Genomic DNA, 24,392 nt, shown 5'->3' on the forward strand with positions numbered 1-24,392 from the left:
AAAGCGTCCAGGATGGTTTTCAAAGACCCAAATCAAGGGCAATTACTGATACAGAATACAATGAAGCATTACCACTAGACTGCAACAAATTCAGGCACTATGGAAGGATAATCGTCACAGACCATTCCGAACTCCCTTTGCTCTGGAAGAGACACAACACAATCCCGGCTCTTTGTCCATTGGACACTAGGAGCCACACTTGGAGCATTTCCAAATATGTATAATATTTTTCTCTTCTATTCTTTACGTTTTATGAATGATTATTTATGCGTAGATAAAAGTGTTTTTATAAAAGGGCGGAAAGACCAAATGGTCGATAGCCTTTTCCTCTGTAAATATATTTTTGTCAGTTTCGGTAACGGGAAGAATAGAGTTCCCAACTCGTGTTTGCAAAGCTAGGACTGCCGACGCCTTCCTCAATACGGTTCAATCGAATATCTAAATAGTACCTTTGAGTTTCCCTGATATTTAAGGGGACAAATCATGAAATCTGCATTGAGTGCAGTCGACTACTTCGAACTACAGAAACGTTACAATATTTGCCTGCAGTCGACATAGAAATGCAAATTCCCTGACATCATGCGGCCCGTTACATAAATGTTTGATGAACGTAAGTTACTGCCCGATATGGTTTCCCCATCACGCTTTGATCCTTATTAATGCCCCTCTTGGGAGCTTGAATAATTTACACCAGGGATAATTTTGCATTTAGTCCAGTTAAGGTTTAGACCAGATTTTACAGGATCTACATAAGGGGTAATATCAAACGTTAGGGAAATCCGGCGTGAATTTTAACTCTAAATGGGCTTTCATTTATTTATAACACGTCAGTCCTGTTGAACACGAAATTATTATAATCTAATATTCATGTATCACTCGATCTATTCTGTGGTAATCCGCATATACCAAACCAAAATAAATATTTATAACAAAATGCGATATATCGGAGGTGTGAACAATGTTGGGAAAAATCTGTTTACCTACAGATTTTCCAATAAATTGCTTCTCTCCCTGAATATACGTTATATGCAAATGATACAGCGCTTCCGATATTTTTTAAAGAGGTGAAATAGATACCACGTTGTATAACAAAACCAGGATTATAAAGGCTCATATGATCTGGATATTTGAACAATAGCAACGTAGAATCCCCAACATCTAGTTAACCAAATGTTTACAATTCATTTGTGTGCAATATACGAGATTCAAACAATATGCCATTTGTCAGGTGAATTACGGCTTGATAGAGAACGCATCGGAAAGACATGGAAAGCTTAATTAAGCGAATGGTACATATAGTGAACCTTACAGACAAAATCAGCGTATATTACAATTTCTAAAACTGTTACACGTTAAAATTTAACACGAAACAATGAGAAACTCTGTTAAAACGCTACCGAAAGCAGAAAATTTATTTATTTTAGAGCGCTATCCGTTGGCCCTATAGTAATACATCTGGCTTTTTAGGATTTTATCGGCGATGCTTTGAACTGACTGGATCAAAGTGCCGCAGCTGAGTGAACTCTCTGTGATGAGAATAAACTTGCTTGGGCATGTTGTAAAAGAGCCATTCTTTGACAGGGGGGTATGTTTGGGATCGTTGTCTTATTGGAATATCTATTAGTTTCCTAATCCTCAACGTTCAATTGAAGGCAATAGATTATCACGCGAAATTTGGAGATGCTTCCGATGATCCATTACACCTTCAATTAAAACTAAATTTGCCACGCCAGCCGCAGACATTGAGCCCCATACCATTATATTGCCTCCGCCGTGCTTGGCTGTGGGTAACAAGTGTTCAGGTTTCAGCTCTTCATTAGTTTTTTGCCATATTTTTCTTTTACCATCGGAACCAAAAATATTCTATTTGTTTTCATCAGTAAACAAGACCGAACCCGAAAACTTAAGGGCCTTTTCTAAATCATTGTTCGCAAATTCTAAGCATTTTCTTTTATTTTGCTGGAGGATCAGAGGCTTTTTCCCAGGAACCCTTCCATGAAATCCCTTTCATCTCAGAACTTTTCCTATAGTTTCAGCACTGACACGTTTGCCAGTTTCCTCACGAATTTGATCAGCCAATTTCTGAGCACTAATTTTCAAATTTAATGCAGCTTTTCTGATAGTCCGAATATCGCACGGTCTTATTTGTTTTTAGTTTTTGTTTTAGTATTTGTTTATGAACAATACCAGTTTGGTAGGTGTATGTAGGTTTATGTGACTGTATGTATGTGCGCTGTTACATTATTAGGTCCATGTGTGAAGTAAGGCTTAAGAAAGTGTCACGAAAAGTGATTAAGAGACTATCACTAGTAGGATGGATCCTCCTGGTAGGGGGCGCTCTTTCTAACTAATAGGGTGGATCCAATAAAAAGGATTTTGCCTTTTTCTTCCATAAAGCTGCACTAAACAATCCTCTTATTTGTGTGTGTCTATTTGAGTCGAAGTAAACAAAGTAAAAGAAAGTTATTTATTTCCAGCCGAACAAACCAACATTTGCGAACTTGGCGACGGTGCTGGGCATTAAATGCATTTCAATCGATACCGAGCAATCAGTTGTGATTTGCATAAGGTGATATGCAGAAAACGACAGATGGGCAGGTAACTATTTGTTTTGAACTGTAGAATGATCGAGGTTTTTACTAGCAGCATTAATAAACCTTATTGCAGTAGTATTTACTTCGATTAGCAGTAGCTACTAGCGTTGGATGTGCATAAAAACAAGTTCTATCTGTAGTACAGTCAGTCACGAAAGTATTCGAACGGTATTAAGTTTTTGAAGCAAAATCTTGCATTATTCTTATACATCATAAAAAATAAGATACGCTATATCTTAAGAAAGTATTATTTTTACTAAATTAGATGAAAATAAAATTAAAAATAATTTTTGTAGACATAACGAATATAAATTATGATGTTTCTATGCAAATCATAAAATGTAATATATGTATATATTACATTTTATGGTTTGATGATACTATAAAAGTATTCGAGCATAATAAAAGTAAATAGATTTTCAGAGTTTTAGTACTTCTTTGGGCCTCATATTGCCTCATTTACCAATTGTAGACGGCGTGGCACGGAATGTGCTAAATTTTGTGCCACTTGGCCACCAATAGAATTCCAGGACTCCAAAATATATTGGGCTAAACTGTCTTTAAAGGGGATCAGGAAGGTTCTTAGTATTTTTTATCGACTTCATCTCACAAATGTTCCATCGGATTTATATCAGGGCTTTGCGGTGGATTTGATAATAAGTGAGGGTTATCGCAAATCAACCAAATTTTCACTGCAAGGGCTGTGTGCTTTGGACTATTTTCCTGTTGAAACCAATAATCTCTCGGCAAACCCGATTTCTTTACATTTTCTTTTAAGTAAATTTTTAATATTTGCAAATATTTCACTTTATCCATAATTCCGTTTATGAAGACAGGGTGTCCAGCCCCACTTGCGCTATGCACTCCCACGCCGTCACTGAGCCACACCCATATTTAACAGTTGTACGTAAGTTTCTAGGATCCAGTTCTGTGTTCTTTTTCTTCCAGACTTTTTGGTGTCCGTCACTGCAAAAAATATTGTACTTACTTTCATCACAGAAAAGTATTCTATTCCAAAAAGGTATTATCCTTAATTATGCATTGTTTTGCAAAGTTAAGACGTTTTTTTGTCGGTTTTTCTGATTGATATAAGGCTAGAACACATCTATGTTTGTCGTTACTCCTTAAGAAACATCTATATAATTTAGGATGCACTTCTTTTCCAAACTGCGGTAAACCATATTCCGCTAATTTTGGTGTAGAAATAAAAAGAATCTCACATTTTCACGTAAAACCATAGACTTTTCACGTTTTGTCAATTTCTTTAATCTCCCCGTTCAACGTTTGCTGATGATATTTCCCTGTGTTGTATTTTTTTGTTAAATCTACGAGATAGTTGATTTACTTCTGTTTAACAAACGAGCAGTTTCTGCGTGTTTTTTACGTTCGTTGTGTCATTTTAGTATTAGTTCTCGTTCGCGAATTGTTGATTCACTTCTCTCCTTTGTCATTTTTATAAACAATAATATATGATGATAAATGATATTTAGCTGTTAACTTTGCAGCGTTAACTGACAACTGTTCGTCCATTTTGGTCAAAATATTATTTACAGTTCGTATTTTTTTGATGAAGTGTTCGAATATTTTTGTGGGTCAATATAAAAAATATTTCAAATACCTTGTAAACAGGATGATATTTTTTTGAGAGCTATTTATCTATATAGAATCCCTTCCTGATAATATAGTTTAATTTATCATATGTTAAGTAAATAGCAATATTACATTCTTATTTGTTTCATTTCAATACTTTCGTGGCTGACTGCATGCGTTTTTGTTCATTTGTGACTAATCTCGAAACTCACCTTGCGCACAGCATTCTTATATCTTATTTTCCGGGGAAAATGCGATATACAGTATTTTTTGAAATGCTCATTTTCCAGTATAGTTTTCTGGATTTTTACTGTAATATCCGGAGAGATCAAATCTGGATCACCGCGTAGTTCGTCTTGGCGGCTCGTACGACCGCGTTTGACCACCGCCATCCAATATTTGACAGTTGTTAACGAAGGACCAGATTCCCCCAGACGAGAATGTAATTCCGGTTTGATGTTGGATGAACTAAAACACAAATCAACGTAGTACCCTCAAATTTTAAACATGAGCTTTTTAAGGTTGGGTTTTTGTAATATAGACAAGTTCTTAACAAAAAAAATCATCATTCTATGTGTCATGTCGGATACTTCTGAGACTATCTTCGTATGTGGACGAAATAGGTATGTTTGATTATACGAGTGTCCAGCAGTCGACAGCTTCCAGAACAAATGATGAAATATCACTTAAAATTGTCGTACAGACTGCAAACTAGATAAAGTTTTCTGCTAAATGGGAAGAAACCTTAAAGACAAAATTGAAGTGGTAAAATAAATATTTCCTGCAGTCATATGTGTCAATAGAAAAAGGGGAAAGTCACGGAAATGAATATGTAATAGAAAAGGATGTCAAAGCCTTTTGGCCTGGGTCCCCTCATATAATGGAATTATGAGGATTGATATTTATCCCATTTTAACTGAGAATAAAGGGCAGCTGGATTTTTTCCGGAGATTGTGCCTTATAGATGGTGACCTACGCAGAAATCCCGAAAATTCCCTAGAAAATTACTTCTACGTTCCAGAAATCTGGTAATAATAGAGAGATGTTTTGGACAATTGAAAGGAAGGTTATCTTTCGTCGGCGAAAAAATACGTTTACTCCCTGACAAAACAAGTCACGTATTGTTTTATTTTGCACAATAATTCCAGGCATGGCAGACGTTCCGACGATTTCCTGGAGTTTTTCCGATGCAGATAGACATGACATTAATATCCTGGCAATTTTTAGTCGAAATCTGAACATTCGAAGATGTGGAAAACAAAAAAGATGTGCGACGGTTAGAATTTCACGGGACGACGTTCCCTTTGTATGTAATAATTATCCGAGGTATCGGATATTTATTTAACCGAGAACATCTACAATTTAGCAATTCATTCCGAATTTTGATTTTTTTTTAATTGTGAATCGGCACACATTTTAAGATCAACCTGTACAACGCTCACTATTTTCAAAATGTAACTCAAACCCTCCGCCATTATATCACTCTTGCTTCACATCAATATTCAGCATCTTCCACTAGACCCTCCACGTCCAGGAACTATAGGCATTACAAAGCCGGTCAAGGATCAAATTATTAATGTGAAACTAGTCCCATGTTAATCTTAACATTACATTAATAATTCTTCCGTAAGTGTAGAAACTTCTAGATAAATATGTTATTACCGCAATTTCGAAACACATAGCGGCTCTACCTGTTCAGATGTTGGAGTTTGAACAAAACCAAAATAATGCAATTTTGAAAACCTGAAAACGAAAATTTCACTTTTTAGCTTGTGCTCGCTCTGTTTCAGCCTATACGAGAGTGATGTAAGTTAAGGGACGCTAAGTGATTTCACATTATACCTAATTGCCTACCAAGAAACCGCAAAAGTCATATTGTCCCAACGAGACGTGGGTAGATTTGGATTAGAGCTTCTCTTTTCTTGCATGTGTCCCGAGGGCCGTGAAATTATCCCCCACGTCCGCTTTAATACACGTACTTCCGTCGAAACAAAATTATCAAACACAACAAAACACTGCAAAATTATTACTACCTGAAGAGCACACATTGTAAATTGTCTTTGCGAATGCAAAGTGCTAATGTACCTATTAATTGCTACTACTTGCCGCACTAGCACTAATTGAATAAGGCTCTGTGACCTATTAATTAATATCCAATAACGTTGTCGAGGCAGATGATAAGATCGTCGGCATGTCATTACCTTCATTAATGAAGTAGCTATACCTGTCGAATGTTGTCTTCGAAAGGCCTTAAATAAATTGCAAATCTTGTAGTTAAACTGAAGGATAAATGAAAATGTGTCATAGATTCCAAAATGTTGATACTTTCCAAATGGCCTGAAAATTCTTGAACATGAAAATAATAAAAACCTAGATAATATCTCAAATAAAAGCTTAAAGAGCTCTAGAAATGCTCCCTTTTAGTTCAACCAAGTGCAATAAATTTATTTATTTGACGATCTTTTCTAAAGCTCCTTGTTGATAGTGTTCTTCAGAAAGCAATTTTTAATCCGAGAATTTCTTAGGATTTAACCGCATTACCTCAGGAAGGTTTTCCGCTAACGCCTGGTAAAGAAGCATTTACAATGCCCATTGGGTTTTTCCAGGTTCACCGCCTGTCTAGTAAACAGTGGCATTGCGGTCTTAATGGCCCATTTCGAGTTACTGCTGGCAATTTACTGACGCAGCGTTTTGTCCTAGGTTAGGCGCAATAAACCCAATTTTGCGAGTTAGTGTTATTCTTTTTTTCCCCTTTTATTGATATAATAGAATTTTGTGAGTAATATTACTATCTCCGAAGGTTTTATGTTGCAGAAATATCGAATAAATCCTCCAAACTCTAGGCGTATTCTCAGCTACCCTTATTTATGTGTGGATGGTATTCCCAAACAAAATAAAAGACAAAATTAACATGTAATAAATTCGTTCTTGAAAATATATCAACGCAATTAGAAACAATTTGCAACCAAAATCAATACGAATCATTTTAATTACATCCCGGGTTGTAGTCCAATGAGGTAAATTTAAATATAGAGAAAAAACAGCGCTTATTCAGTGAATTTTTCGATTTAATTTAAGAAAAACTTAATAAAACGTTTAGATATTATATGCTAATAATAACAATGCAGCTGCAGAGAGAGTAATAAACCTGTCCAGCAAAAACCGTTCTAAGTCTGAAAATGTCGTCCTTCTGAGGCCCTAAACTACCCCGTAACTACCAAAAATGTTCCTAAACTCGACTTCGCTTAAGCCGCAGAAAAAGCAGGTCAAAACTTGCCACAGAAACACCAACAAGATTTTAGGTATAGGACAAAACCAATTTCGAATATATCTTTTAAAATGAAAAAAAATTTAACCCTGTTCGAATAAAAGGACCTCAATTTTTTGCTTAAAGATAATAACGTTAAAGTCCTTCTAGCAGACAAAGGTAACGTTACAGTCGTAATGGATTATCCAGGACCAAAAAAATCAAGACATTTTAAATGATGAGTATTATACTAAATTAAATAAAAATTTCACAGAGGCGTTAAAGAGACAACAGATGGTTTGTGACGCATTTAAAATACCATAAAAATAGTTTCAAGAATGTAGAAAGATGTAATTTAACACTTTATTTATAACAATAAAATGGCTTATTTTTGTGGTGTTTCTGAAATCCAGAGTAATAGTATTTTTTCTAGTAGATTATATTACATTATACACTTCTTGCGGGGCACGATCAAAAATAAAGTTTATAAATCGCGTCCCCGCGACATTGTAGACCTTCGATCCGCATACTTGTGAAGAAATAACTTCACAACAAGTAAAAATGCCCCAAAAAACATTTTAAAAGCACACCACAAACGTATTGAATGATGGGGTCACCTAGAGGACCCTTCCATGATTTAGTTCATTAATGTGTATAGTTTATTTTTTATTTATTTTTATGACTATCTTGATAAACTAGTACTGTCAGCAGCTATAAAGTAAAATCCTTTGAAATGGTTCTTCTCTGAAAAAAATTCCCTATCTTTTGAGCTTTGGTTCTTTGGAAACGAGTTATAAATTCAAAAGTTACAGGGGTGTTTCCGCCTTAAATAGGTCATTCTGGACACAGTGTGATAACCTATAATTACAGCTGGAAGCAGTATTGAGTGTTGACACATCTCTTACATTTCCGCCCTTGTTCCAATATGAAAATAGGCTATCTACACAACTTCGTGGGCACCGATTACGGTTTAGTGAATCGCGCGAAAAGCAATTTCTGTTATCTTTTTCTATGAAAAGTATACAAAAAAAAATATAAAGTGAGTATCTAACCCGAAAGCTCTGGATTGAAAGCTCTGCAAACAAAAAAAAAATTAATCGACACTAACCTGTACTGCATTATTACGAAGATACCAAAATTAGCTCATTTTAGTTGTTTTGCTTTCAGAGAAGTTTTTTAGATTTTTAATACCTTACCCTATTGCAAAGATTTCCCGTTTTGCCTGTTTAGAAGATCCGCTTTAAAAGGCAATTTTGCTTAAAAATTGTCTAGAGGTTGCGAGATAATAATGCCTTTTGCCTAAAGTTTAATGAAGTAGTTGTCTGTGAAAACAAACTTTATCCAGGCAAGTGGCCTTCTCGTATTCCCAGAAATTAGTTTTACTTCTCATAGTATATATGTAAATCTGGAAGACTAGAAGAAAATTTATATTAGTTGAAGAATATTCTTTCATACCTAATTGGGAATATTGCTTTGTTCATTTATTTTTATCGATACCTGGAGTGTGAATTTTCCATAGTAAAGCTGAGCTTTCCGGTCTTGGAGCGTAAATTACTATTTCAATTGACTGATGCTACTTTAATCTATACGAACTTAAATTATAATCCAGCATCTACGTTAGGAGATTAAGCTGAATCTAAGTCATTTTTCCACATTTTTACGGCAACAGTATTGCTTTCAGGTTGTTATTGACTTTTTAGCTGAATTTTTACGTAAATTTGAGCTGCAGAGAGAGCTGTTTGTGATAGCGTTAATAAGTGATTGGTAACTCTTTAATATTTCCCATAATTTTCTGTAAAATTAACTCAGTTTTTAAAGGAGGACCATAAATATTCAACTTTATAGCGGTAAATTTATTTTGCCAATTAGTGTGGGTTCAATTTAAAGCGAGTCATAAATTGGCCTTTAGAAATAGCAAATTTGGCTTACTTTATGAATTCTCTTACAGCAAATATAAGCTAAATCTGTCTACAGATTAGAAATTGCACTTGTTGGCTTTAAATTTATGGTTTTGATAGGAAATTTTCACATTAGGTTATTATTATTAATGAACCACATCAAAAGCTACAAACGTGGACATATATAACGACACGTCAGAGCAATACACACGACAAACTTTATTAAATGAAATTTAAAAGATACCACACGTGTTCAGAAATTAATACAGTGTGATCATCAAAAACTTATCAGTAGACATTTCTAAAGTCCACTCTACATAAAATTTGCACCAAACAAATGATTCTTTTTAGGAACCTCAATAATTATTAACCCAAATTTCACAATGTTATTGCAATCTTTGTTTCAGTATTTTATTGCAAAAGGAAAAGAAATAACAAGCACAACCTGTAAAACCAATCATGCGAATTTTAGTTGCACCAATGAATTGGAGATGACGACATATTGAATGATTGTCAACACCGCCCTCTAGAGGGTAATCAAAATTTAACTACCCCAAAATTGCTAACTGAGGGGAGAGGGCGTAAAACAATGAAATAGTTATTTGCACAACAAAGAGGAATAACTGAAAGATCAATATTCCAGGAAGTGAAAGGCACTTTTGTTCACCGGTGTACATTTAATTATTTCCACCACTACTGTTATATAGATTTAAAAAAATACAGGTGGGCAGGACTGGAAAAAGGTTTTTTTCCTTATGGAAGAATGTATTTTTGTAAAAATTGCAGCAAAAGTGATGTTTTAAACTCATTAACTATTAATTTAGAAACAAAAGGTGTGTCAAAATATAAAATATGAGGCCAATATCCCTGATTTATTACATGAAAACATCATGACAATTAGCTATATTTTCTTGGCTTTCTCTCTTTATAAGTTAATGCCCCCCCTGCCAGTCAATCAAATTTTCACCAAGTTAATTACTCCGAAAGTAATTGGTATTTTTAAAATTTCGGGATAGCACATCTCTGAACTGAACCTTCGCCCCAATTCTACGGACATAGTATCTTTTCTGCTTAACAAGGTACTCATTTTTAACCACCAGAAAAGAACATGTCGTCCTCGTATTGTAGTCAGATGGTATTGTATACAGGGTGATTCATTAACAATGGGACCACGGAAAGTTGGATATTGCGCGTGAAACGGTGACGATTGGAGGAAATATGCCTAATCCAAAAGTTGAAGGTTTCGGATATACAGGGAATTGAAAGTTAAAGTTTTAATTCATTTTTTGCCATCATTCTGAAAATATCTAGATTAGGCGCTGGAAAATTTGTAAAATTATGTTTTTTACGTGAAGAATAAGATACATTTTGCAATTTTTTCGTTGGTAATGGGGGTCGCCACTTACGGTCGATTTTAGAGAATTTACGATTAATAATATTTTTACCATATAGGCCTAATATGAAATTCGATACAAAATTTGAAAGTGAAATCGTTTTTGCATTAATTATGCATTCTTGCTTTATTTTTATATCTCCATCCGTTTTCGAGAAAAAGCCATTTAACGAACGCTATGTTTAAATTTGATAATACGAGAAATGGAAAGCGAAACAAACCAAGAGTACTTTCATTTTCTAGAAGACATTGAAAACATATTTTTACAAATTTTCAACTGTTGAACCTAAATGATTTCATAAAAATGGTAAAAAAACGAATTAAAATTTTAACTTTCAGCACCTTGTATACAGGGTGAGTCGGGAGGATCGTGCCAAACTTCAGGAGCGTGTTGTACATGAAAAATAAATGTAAAACAACTCAAATGTTGTTATCCGATTTTCGTTTGTTTACAAGTTATAACGTAAATAATTTTTTTTTAACTAGGATTCTATTTACCATAAACGTACCTTTCCTGGACGTTGGATTGGTCGTGGTGGCCCTATTAGTTGGCCTCCAAGGTCTCCAGACCTCACACCACTAGACTATTGTTTGTGGGGTTGGTTTGAAACTGAAGTGTACAGAGTAAAAGTGGACACTCAAGATGCACTAGTTCAACGCATTAGAAATGCTGCAGCTGCTATTAAAGAAAGACATGAAACAATCAGGAGCGCAACGAATGCTCTTCATAAACGAAGCCGAAAGTGTTTAGAAGTTAATGGCAATATTTTTGAACATTTACTATGATATCCAAACGTTAATTTATGGAATTTCTTATGAAATTTATAAATTTTTTAAATTTTATGTTTTAATTTTATTTACGCTATAACTTGGAAACAAACGAAAATCGAATAACAACATTTGAGTTGTTTTACATTTATTTTTCATGTACAACACGCTCCTGAAGTTTGGCACGATCCTCCCGACTCACCCTGTATAGTCGCGACTGCCAACTTTTAGATAAGGCAGATTTTCGCCAACCGTTACATTTGACGTGTAAAATCTCCGACTTTCGGTTGTCCCACTGTAAATGAATAACTCGCTATAGATCAAATCTGATTGAACTTCAACTTCAGTTCGAGTTCAAAATTAGGGTACACGACACGAGGCTTTGGCACGTTGCGATTCTGACTTAAAAGAGTTTCGATTCCATGCGAAATTGCAGTCATAAGCCCTTTTTCCTGTTCGTTGCCAGCATTTTCAATCAATATACGAAAACCAACCTTAACCACACCCTTCTAAGTATCCGCAATATATTTTCTCTCGTTGACATCAGACTGACTGCTGGAAATTGGATAACATGTTTATTTGCAACCCTTTTTGCTTTAACGGAACGTTTATCAAAAAGTACGACGTAACGTTCAAAACGGTCTACTCATCAGCCGGAAGCCTCGTTTTAAAAAGTGGAGCGCTCTTTTATAGGAAATTTAATAAGTTCTAAAATGCCCTGCCAAAACACCCCTGTGGCCATTTAAAAGCCTCACAATGGCACCCCCTTTTTGCTTTTTCGTTGAGGTTTCACTTAAAACACTTTCATTATGTCACTCAATAGGAATTAAAACCATGCCATGCATCCAAACAATTTTTTCTTGAGGCTTTAAAGGGGCCTCACACACTGTTGTCTAAATTTCGATTTAATTTAAGGACAAAATAACGTCCTGCCTGTGCATTGATTTGGGTAAACCGAACGGCGAAGGACTTGAATTGAATAAGTCAAGTCTGGAAGATAATATCTTTAAAATGATAATTTGAAACCAGCAAACTTTTTGGCTTACCGTTTGAAAAGGATGTAAAAACGCGGATGTTTAGCTGGAAGTATGTCGTTAAAGTTGAGAAGAGACGTAAAAGCATAATTGAAAAGGGAGTTAAATTTAAGGCACAAGAACGTTGAGCGTGAACCAAAGATCCGACACAAAAGGTCTCATTGTCATTAAAACTTTACATGGGTAAGAATTTTGTTGTTCGAAATATAGCACAGGAAGCTGAAATTATATGAGAATCAAGAAATTTTGAGGGGTGCTCTGAATTAAGTTCCTGCTCGGTATGACCCATAAATTAATGCGAAATTTTGTTTTGGAAGGAGGAAATTGGCAAACGAACAGAAAAGGAAATTGTCCTACTGGGGTATTTTGCATTGATATCGCCGCTGTCAAAAAGAGAGTAAATAATGATGAATTATTACTATGATAAAATTTTACTTGAACGACATGGTAAATCTCGTTTTTATTAAATGTCCTTAAACTCCTAAAAAATGCTAGCTAATCCCTACACCGTAGGTCATCCAAACCGCTTTGAACATGACTATAGTTTTCACCCTCTCCGAGCACAGTTTTTCCATTCACTTTCGCATGTGAAATAGCACGTGATTTATCGAATTCTCCCTCTTCCTATATACCAAACGTTCCACGTTTATTGCATTGTTTGTTTATACTCCGAGGAAAAAAAGTTTTAAATATTTACATTAACGATGTGTTGTGATTAATCAAAACAGATTTCAAGCCTAACATTTTCCGGAGCGTGAGTAATTCGCATTTCTTGAAAACTATAGAATAACTTTGATAGAGAAGAACGAACTGCCTCATTCTATAAATTTAGCTTCCACTGCACGATCCCGACTGCGAGTTAAGCTCTTTTGACACACTTATTAGCGAGTTGTTTGTATTATTTACACTAGAGCAAAGATAGCGTGAGTTAGTAGCTTTGAAAAAATCTCTAGCGAGCTTTAGTCAATAGCTCCACATGCTCGCCCATGGAAAAGTTGTTGCGACCTTCGAGCAGTTGCCTCATACGAACTTACAAATGTTTATCATCGTCAAATCCTTGGATGTGGCATCAGACAGCTAAAAATATGTATTGTAGGTCACACTACTAAATTTCAGTACAGTCTACTATGCGTCTGGTATAACGATAACGTAATAGCGCCTTGAGAAAAATTACATTCTATCAGAACATCCATATAAAGTTTATAAGTTCAATAATACACTCCGCAAGGATCGCCTCATCATTCTTGCTAGAGAAAAAAGTGTCAAAAAAATCTTCTTTAATTTAATTACTGGCCAAGGTTGGTAAGCTTTTCATCAATAAATTGTCAGTAGGGTCATTAGTTAACACGTTGCGCTCGTTCTTTTTTCTTTTTTCTCGGGAAAGTATGTGAAACAATGGTAATCAGTAATATAACGGTTTAGAATTGACGTAGAACTCTGCATTGATTAAGGCTCAATCTCTCACACCCTAAAAACTTCTTAACAAAATTCTTGAAATTTGTTTTTGCCACAGTTAAATCCCAAACATTTTCCCAAACTATTAACATAGTTCAGGCTTTCCTTCGTGTTAAATCGGTCTAATTGTGGTTTCGAACATTTTGAATTTCAATAGGAATATGGTTGCAACTGCGTCGCTGCCCCATTTTGGGAGCCTGGCCGCACACCATCTGAGGGACTCTACAGCGCTAATACAGTAAAATTAGCATAACTGCGTAACATTTTAGGAATATTTGAAATTTTCCTCTCTGATTACGGATAACTCGTCGCTATAATACCAAGCTCACAATAGAGCTTTTGGATTTCTTGTGTTCAAAGGCTATATAAACTTTAACGTCTATTACCTATAATTTGGTATAAGGTGATTTAAACATAGAGGAAATAGGTGGTTATATGGAAAGCCCCACCAAAGGCTAATAAAATCGACAAACGACCTATGTAATTCTTCCCTCGGAATTGGGCTATAAAATGTCCGGTTAAGAAAATCTATTTTACCTGCTCCGATATATGACGAAAATTGCCAGTCAAGTTTACTTAATGTGTCAAAAGTGTCAACTGCCACTGTCGCGTCACTGATTCTGTCATCCTTGAAGTTGACGGCCGCATTCAAAAATCTCCGGACAAATTCAACATGAATTTTAAAGTCTACGGCGGGACAAGATAGGGAAACTTCTTATAGGGATATGCTCCGTTGTCAGGGGCCCTTCACGTTTCGCTGAATCTATATGCAGGAACTTCTGCTGTACGTAAAGCAAAACACTAACAACTTCTCCGAAACAATATAGAACACAGTTATGCAACCCGAAGGGATCGTTAGATTAGAACTATGAAATATAGAATGTCAAAATTTGAGAGTTTCCTTGATTGTGTGAATCTCCGCCTCTATATGTACAACAAGCTATCTCAGTGTTTGAAAGAAATATGTGCGATTGAAGGTACGAATGCGATGTGTGCTGCTGCCGAAAATGTTTATCCGTAATTAAATTTGTAATGAAATATTACACACGAGGGTGCCCGTAACGCGCCCAAAATAAACGTAACCGACACGAGAGAAAACGTAACTTATTGTCGGAGATGTAAGATTGCATTCTTAACAACTTTTTTTAGTCGAATTTTTTCGTATCTAGAAAAACAAAGACTCTTTATTCGTAACGATTTTTGCTTTTATAGAACACCCTGTATTACCCAGAATCAGCTCATTTTTTATATATCATACTTTTACGAGAAAAAAAACTCAACTCCCAAAACATCACTAAAAACCTCATAAATTTTCGTTTCGTTCATCCTCTTGCTACATACGCACTGTATATCTTGCACAGTACCGCGTATTTGTTAAGTATTCAATTGCCACTATGCCACCTGTTTTCCTAAGGTCTGACCTTGTTAACAATGCAGCCGCAAAATATGTTTAGAAATTTTGTTGAAGTTGTTAGTGTTACCGTTTTATACCCGAAATAATGTGAAATAAGGCGAAATAGCACACTCTAAAATGTTTCAAACAATTTTGACTAGACCAACCGGACGAGATGCCTGTTGTTGCTCATACAACGGTTATCTTAACGAGCTCACAAAGCAAATCGGATATTAATGGAGATCTGAGAATTGACATAGTTCGCAGTTCACTTATGTAAATAGTACTCGTATCACACACAATAAAATTTGTCTCTCATCATTATGGGGATGTTACGCCCCTAAAATGAAACACATGTGTATTTTAACTAAATAGGCCTGTTGCAGGTGGTTATACGGTTGTAGCATTTCCATGTAATATGTGCATATCTGGTAACATCACCGTAAAACCAACACGAGTATTGCCCCATCATGCGGGCGGGTGATGAATATTACCACGGACATAAAGTTCTTTTATAGCAGGAGCTCAAGGTATTTCGGAAGTACATTAATTTTGTTCTTAAGTTTTTCATATTTTATTTAAATTAAATTCTTGATTGAAAAAAAAGATTTTTAATTAAAATGTTTCAGTTAGTTCTAATTTATTTTTAATTTGAATTTGTGAGGGAAATTCTAGAAGGAAATCCAATAAAAATTTAATTTGTACCTATACGCGGGTATTGTGTACCTACCAACTATTTGCTCTGAAAATGTGACCCAAACAGAAAACAGTTCTACTGCATTTGCAGTTTCACCAATTTTACCAACAAAAACCGCAAATTATTGTCATACTAGATTATGATGATCCAACAAGGCGATTAATAGAAACACAATCAAACGCAAATTTTGCTTTATTTTGCATGTCAGGTCAGCTTTGACGGACGACCGCATTTCCATTTGTTTTGTTGCCGTAATGGCAGGGCGGAAAATGAAAATGTCCATTTAAAACTTAGTTTTATACTTTGAAACTATAGCGGAAAAAAAGATGCCTGCACGATATACTGTCCGGTGTCCAGCTGCTACTCTGCTGGGAATTGGAAATTATTGTAGCTAATTGCTTTTGCTATTTTATCCGCACCAGTCAGCCGTATTGACAATTAATTTCACTTTTACAGACACGCAAAAAGAACGTAATTCCCTCATTGGGGAAGCTTTTCGCGTTCGGCTTGCTCGGTGTTTTTTTGTAGTAGCTTTACTGCTTTATTTATTTTAAAAAAAGCGTTTAACTCGTGAACATGACCCCAAGGCGGAATACTACATAGATGTTGATCTAAACAGCAAAAAAACATGTTTCAGCCTCGTCGAAAGCTCAGTATTTTTTATTAAAGCCGAAACATTCTCCGAAGGATTTAGAAGGATGAGAAAGCCTTTGTGAAACCGTAACATTTTTTTCGGAGATTTGAGGAAACTTTTTGGCCAGAGGGGTTAGTCAGCGAAATGTTAAGCTTCGCCCAAGCGCTCCTTCAACTTCAATCATTATGGCCGAGTAAGCGTTCATATTTAACTAATTGTAGAATATGGACTTTTTCGATCCAAGGGCAGACAAGTAAAAAAAATCTTCCGGGGCCTTTGTTACTGATTTTATTTTAAAGCGAAACACGTTTGTCGTCCCAATTGTCAAGGCGATATTAAATATATGGAAAAGCTTCAAGTGGATAAACATAAATGTAAGAGTTAATGGAAAATGGATTTCTCAAAAGGAGTCGAGCATTCGAATTGAAATGGAAAGAGGATGTGTAGCAACTCAGCGACACATACTTCTACTTGCCTTTTGTGTAAGACATCAGTATATAAAATAAGCACACACATCGTACCACGCATGTCTGAAGATGTACGCACATTTGGGAAAATCTGGGAAAGATGAAGGAAAAGAAGAGGAACCACAGACAGACATCGGCTAACCATGTTGTGGCAATTCACAGTTTCTCCATGCTTAATGAATGAGATTAGGATGTTGTGATTTATGCAGCCAAGCATGTTAGTAGATACAATGTTTATTTTCTTCGCAAACGGCAATGAATTTGTGACATCTCCTCTCTTAGGGCATGAGCCATTTTGCAAAATTTTTAAATTTTCATTCGAGTCATTAGGAATCTCTGGAATCGAAGAATTCTGACTTGCATGTGGGAAAAACATTATCATAAAAATATATTTCTCCTACATGGATGCTAAAATTTTCACCCCCTTAGGTAACAGGACAAAATTGCATGGCGGCCCTAGGAGACAGCAAAGTGAACATACAATACGTACATATAACAAATTTAATATTTTCTTGATATTTCTCCAATTTTCTATTTAAAATTGCTTGGAAACGTTAAAATACGAATGTGAAAACTCTTAATAAAGAGCAAATGCAATTCTCAGCCAGTTTTAACGGCGAATAGCATGCAATTATACCGGTAGAATAATCCCTACTTGTGTATGAGGCTTTATTCTCAAACAAAATAAAAGAATAAATGTCTTCATCATATTTAAATTACAATTTCAATGCAAATTTATCACTCTATTCAGGTTCTTGTCAGTCGCTCAATAATGTGGTAAAGCAATTTGTCTCACATAAAAGGATACATTTTCATTAATTGTAGCAATTATTTTGAAGAACGTCTTTGATCAGTATGTAAAATGTCAGTTATCACGTGGACATCGTAATTTAAATTTTCTGGACATTGATATAAAAATCGTACGACTCTCCAGATAATCCATATATTTGAACTGACTTTTACAAGTTCATTCCCTAACCGCGTTAAGGCGACCAAAGTTGCTCAGGAAATAAGTCGCTTTTAATGGAAAGCTACCTCGATTGCCATTGCGATCAAACAATGGTCAAATACATTTAGTTTCTTAATAAAAATAACGAAAATAGGAAGAATTATTCCAAAGAAGACGGTTCCACGACAATAGGGGATTCGATTCGATTCTACGGTCGAATAGAAACTAAACGTTGATCCTTTGGCTATACATATCTGTTATTTAAACCGATTTAAACCTCCTGCGAAATTGACAGAATTGTTTTGGATTTGGTCGATCGTAATTTCCTCCAGATAGACGCAATCATTGTACACAAAAAAAATCTTGCAGAAGATGAAATTTTAGGTACTTTTACTATTATGGAAGGCTGGTGCATAATGCGAAATCACCGTATTTCTGAAATATAGCTATGTCAACGTTCAAAGCTCAAAGGACGACTAAAGTCTATAAGGATTGGATGAGAGGGAAATGACAAGGACCGACGCTAAAATAGTTATTAACCTAGCAAGTGCGGAAACTGATACCTTACTCCCTCCGGTCGGCAATCGAGTTCGGTAATTGTATATTGTACAACAATGGTAGATTGGATAGTAATATCGAAGCCGAAGTTTCAAGTACCACGCTAAAGACTGAGTGTTCAATCGTCCGATTGCGGTATGGCCAATGCACCTGAGTTCTACAGTCTAGTTTTTTACGATCAATAGTTATAATACTTATCCAATAGATCAATATTGAATATCCAAAATTTGCAGATGCGGCATGAATGAAACATCGAAATAAACTGATGTTTTAAATTTGAATTTTCTTGTCACCCCACCAACAAATAAACGTTTTAATAATTTTTCAATGAAAATACGAGCTGTCGCTGATAGGTTTGCACATCTCAGGAGATGGATTCGAACCGACCAACCATATGAGATGTAATCCACATTTCCTTCCCTAACCGGAATCGCTTAAATAACCCATGTAGTAGGAGATAAAAAAAAATTATCCCACACGCATATAGGATTTTCTTTCCTTGTTTCACAGTTAATATTGACAGAATTAGATTTTATTAGAGGATAAAGAGAGTAAATCTTTCTGCACAGGAACACCTGTGCAGAAAGCGATTTCATTTTTACGCTATCGACACTTTGCATTTTTCATCCAGCACATCAATTCAGTGCTGAAATGTGTCAGTAACCATCTATGCGAAAATTTCATTCACAGCATTGCCAAAGTGGCATACAAAATTCCACACCTCCTCTCATTAGTAATTATTCGTTAAAAGTGTTTCGAGATTTTGCGGTAAAACGAGGTAGTTGTTTCTGATATATCCAGTTAATATACGGGATGTTAAGTACACGAAGAGCTCTAAGAGAGGGTACTTCGGCAAAAAGCAAGAGCGGTATAAACTTGTGTCCGAAAGTGCGTCCTTTTTCGTATTTATTCTCGTAGCGGAGGCTGGAGTTGAAAAGTGTGCATTTGAATTATTTATATTTAACCAGAAACCTACTTATGGAGGAATATTTTAGAGCATCTTTTATTTTTTATCTTGTCATTTGACAAGTGAGGAAAATAATAGCTGACCAGAGACTGATTGTAATTGAAACAGCAAACAAGAGCGGTAATAGTATACATATATTATACGACGAGTACGAAATATTAGTTGTTTCATATCAGTAGCAAGTGGCTATTTAACGCAAGTATGATACATATTCCACGACTACAAGAATTTGTGAAAAAAAAAAGTTAATTATTAAAAAAATTAAAAAATTTATACAGCTGCCTTAAAGGTAGCTACCAGGCTGCTGATGGTTGATTGTGAACGTCGGCACGACGCCGTAAGAAATAAGCTTATTTCCTTATCGTTGAGAGCACAACCCGCACAAAGTGGAAATATACGGAAATCAGAAGTTTATCGATATCTTTTTGAGTAGTAACTAAAAATAAGAATACAAACTCAGTCGACTCTAATTCAGAAAGTATTAATAAAAAAAAGGTAAAATTCTATATAATCGCGACAAAAAAAAACAGGAAAGCTGTTGCTGGTTTCTTACAATTTCTTGCAAAGAGATGTATTTTTAAAAATTTCCTCACCGAAGTGGATGAAATTGTTGAAGATTAAGTTGTGAAAAAACATACTAACTCCCCAATAAGGGCTGCAGTGTTAGTGACTTTGATCGGAGTGCTACAAGACGTCTCAAAACTCTACATGCACAACGTATTTGCTTTAATCATTTTTAAGCCATTTAGCCACGAAAACTAAAGCATTTTCGCATATAAAAAATATATTACCTTCTTTTGACAAACTGATATTTTCTACTGAAATTTTTATGCCCTCTTTTCGCCTATGTTCTCCTAAGACTTCCTGTATCCATTTACATATTTCAAGTTTGCTAAATCGGCAATCCCAAATCCGCTGTGCTTCATGTTCTGAATAACGCTAAGTAATTATCAGAATTTAACGAATTAAAATAGATCACAGATCTACACACTGCAGATTTGTCTGCGTTATCAAACAGTCTAAATCGCGCTCTACAAGAGATGAATCTTAAGTGTTTTCAATTATCAATTTAAGTGATACGCTTTTCGCGAGATTATGAGTTTTTAAGAGAACCGCAAGAATAGAGCCACTCCATTCGAGGTTCCAAACATGAAACTAATCCACTGATTATCTAATTTTTTATCCGCAGTTTTGCTTACGGAATTTTAAGTACCTCCAGTAAAATGACAAATCAAAGAGAACTTCCAGCAAAGAAGTTCTTTTTGATTCACATTCAAAATTAAATTCGCAAAGGAAAAAGCCGGCTGTGAATTCAAATAAATTCCGTCGGAGTTGTCTTGATTCTTTATTCTATTTCATTTTCACACCAACGGAAATGGATTTAATTAGGTTCTCTTTTAAAAGTTTCTTTGATATGAAGGAAATTATATAAATAAACTTTGGATGTTCTCATTAAAGAGCGGCATTTGTATTGCGTTGATAATTTAGAAGTTCGCGTGCTGCCCGAAATTTTCTGAATAACACCGAAGTTTTTGCCGAACATATAAGTAAATAGATATGCGGTGGAAAAGAAAGTTTTAAAACTTACCAAGTAAATAACACACACACAGCATCACAGTCGCGACGAAATCGTTTAATTTCGTCATCACTGCTGCACCGAATCCCCACACTAAAACACAAATTTTGAATTGAATTCACATAACTTTCCGAAAGACGACCGCACGGAACGGTAAACAGATCGCGGGATACTTTCCACGATTTTCCCAACGGGCCGAAAGAAGATCCACGCGGTCCGGATTCTGCGAAGCCCGGATGCCCCGTTTCTGGAAAACGCGCCTGCGTCCTTCGCTAATTCGATTATTGGTAATAGCATATAATCAAGAATTCCTATCGATAATATTTAGAAGGGCAATTTTGTTGAAACCGCCTGCTGCTGCTGCAATGTATCATATGCCATTGCAGTTTTTTCCTAATACGTTGTATATCACGCCGAAAGCTTTATGTGGGAAATATGTCCGGAATTTATAACTTTCCAGGCTTATGTGAATTACATATTTTATGGCGATTTATTTTGCGCAGTTCTCCAAACAGCCCTTCGGGACTTAACAGCCGAAATAGGACAGTAGTTTGCAAGAGTGTGCCAAGAGTCAGATGAAGTGGCGATTTTCTTTTTTTGGGGTAAATACATCTTGGCGCCGCATTCCAGAATTTGTACGAACTTCTTCACTTCGGGCTTGTTTGGGGTAATGAATTCATTGGATCGCATATTACCCTTTTTGGCTTAATTTATCCTGAATATTTTTACCACAGAACCGACCAAAAAAGCGCAGCTCTAACACCAAAGTTCGAGCACGAGGAACGTGACAAAAATGCGATAATGGTGTTCTAATAATGGTAAGTTCTGAAATGTGGTTAGAACCTATAGGAGATAGGAGGCACTCTTTATACTGCTCCAGGGTGCTAACCTGCTCTTAATATAATTCGCAATAAGCTCGGAAATAGTAGTTCGAAAATAGTGAAATTTCGTATGTTTGTGCGCTAAGTGCCGTGGGATATGGAAACATAATTCGGAGAGAATCCTCTATGCAGGATGTTTGGTAGAGCGGTAGAATGTTTTTAATAAAAGATAAATGGCTTATTACGAACCTATAGTACCTTTTTGGCTCCTACGTGCATGAAGTTTTAGTGGGTGCAAGCAAGAGGCAATTAGGCGATTGATAAGTGCAAGGGAGACAGACTACCGTTTCCTCTTCCATCGTCAACGATTGGCTACCAATGCGGTTCGACGTGATTTTGGGGGGCGAAAATTGCGCGTATATATTCCGTTTTATAATAAAATAAAATTTTTGAGATTAAAACTCACAGCTGCAAAAAAATTTATCTTTTCGAAAAAATAGATTTCTTCGCGTCGCAACTAATTGATTTCCGCTCAGTCTTGCCTATCCAATGACCTAATTCGTGAAAAAAATAAAATAAAAGCGACGATGAAGCGGCGAGAAAGAAGGATGAGAACAAGTCAGAAGTCACGTCTCAACTTTATTTAAATCACTTAATAAACAATTAATTAGATTTTTAACAAACAACAAAAATGAGTTACGCAAATTTACTAGAGATGAATCTCATTCTCGCCGGCTTACTTTTATCTTCTTTGCCCATTTTCGCACGTTTTGAAACCACCGTAAATATCCATTACCCAAAAAAAAAAATTCATTCCGTAGCTTTAACGTTTCCGAAGGGCATAATAAAAGTATTTTCCACATTGCATAAAAAGCCAATTTTTCCGTTTATTTTTCCACCGATACTCGATAACAAGATCTTATTTACCTCACGGGAAAATAACTATTATCAATGAAATTTCCGCTTTATTGGGACGCTAAGATCTTCCAGTTTACTTTCCGCGTGAAAACATAAATAACTTTGAATCTATTTATCTAAAAGGCTAATCCGATATAACCCATTTCAGATGGGAAAAAATTGCTCTATAAATCGGATATCTTGCAACTGCACCGGAGCGAAAAAGTCACGTGAATAAACTTTTCCTACCGTTCGAGCTGTTCCTTATTTCCCATTGGAAACTATGTGCGACAAATTCGAAACATTGGACAAAGCACCAAATGAAAGGAGTTGGATAAGTGCCATACACACAATTGTTAACGGTCCATTGTGGGAACTCTAATCTATTATTATCGCCCATTTCTAATAGGCCCTATAAATTGTCATGCCGTTCGTATTGTATCGCACGTTATTTTGTCAAACGTGAAATGGTTGAGCATTCTTCAAATGATTTATATTAAGATAAACTGGAAATGGTTTCGCTGCATTACCTATTAAAACTAAATATCTCCACGGAAACCCTAACAAAAAACGCCCCAACTATAATAGGAATATAAACGATGAAACCTAATATTTAGCAATACAAAGTAAATTTCATTGTTTTTATTTTATTTCGAAACAGATCGATCTGGTGCTTAAATCCACACTGAATCTCAAACTTGCGCAACTAAAGTACTTAATGTAGCCTCGGATATGGATGCATAATGAAACTACCATTCCCTTAATCTTTATTAGCAATTCAAGTAAATATTATGTTTTACGATTGCCTCTCGAACTCCACATATAGTCTCTGTTCTCTATTAAAATTCTCGTTCTAACCAGCTCGAAGTATCCATTTGCATACATTTTAAGTTAGTTGAACAAACATTAAAAAGCGATTACACGACGATAAGCCAAGAACGTTTAAAGAATATTCATATAACCAGAGTAGTATGTTAATTATTGTAATTAAATTATAGAATGCCGAGAAAGAAATGGTAGTATATAATGCTGTTGTTTCCGCCTTTTTCGGCGTAACAGTTCCTTCCTTTGTTCCAATTTCGGCGCACGTATGTCTTCCCCGTTTCCATTTTGTCGGCTTCGTAACGCATTTTCCTCTAGTTTTTAATTGCTCTTCTCAATTTTCAAAAACTCCTTTCGCTGTTAGGTTGTCATACTTTATCTACAGTATTTTAACACAATTTCCAGTTTTTAAAACGCAATTCAAGTTCTGGAACGCCACCAAGTTATGTCGCGTTAATTTTTTTCCATCGGTTATGTGACTTTAGGCACTTAAATATTTAACAAAAATTCATGGAAACCGGCGGCATATTTGGTTTCGCGAAATTTGCACATGTTTTGACAATTTTAAATTGCGTGCGGGCATGTCCCGGATTTTCGATACCTATTGTCCATTCATTAAAATATCCTTCATA

The 24,392-nt window shown here is 35.6% G+C and overlaps 1 protein-coding gene and 1 long non-coding RNA gene across 2 annotated transcripts in view; one reads left to right on the forward strand and one right to left on the reverse strand.

Annotated features, from left to right (window-relative positions):
- Positions 1-21,430, reverse strand: part of LOC136348793 (limbic system-associated membrane protein-like) — a 136,745-nt gene extending 115,315 nt beyond the window's left edge. Inside the window, exon 1 of the mRNA XM_066299932.1 lies at positions 21,233-21,430. Coding sequence (XP_066156029.1) covers positions 21,233-21,290 — 58 coding nt within the window. The 5' untranslated portion in view covers positions 21,291-21,430. The remainder of the gene's footprint in view (positions 1-21,232) is intronic.
- A 298-nt stretch (positions 21,431-21,728) lies between these two features.
- Positions 21,729-23,538, forward strand: LOC136348846 (uncharacterized). Its single transcript, XR_010733731.1, has 3 exons — positions 21,729-21,887; positions 21,955-22,038; positions 23,108-23,538. It is a non-coding gene; the product is annotated as an uncharacterized lncRNA (long non-coding RNA).
- The last annotated feature ends 854 nt before the right edge of the window (positions 23,539-24,392 follow it).

The sequence above is a fragment of the Euwallacea fornicatus genome, chromosome 2 (genome assembly GCF_040115645.1).
Source record: "Euwallacea fornicatus isolate EFF26 chromosome 2, ASM4011564v1, whole genome shotgun sequence".
NCBI lineage: Eukaryota > Metazoa > Arthropoda > Insecta > Coleoptera > Curculionidae > Euwallacea > Euwallacea fornicatus.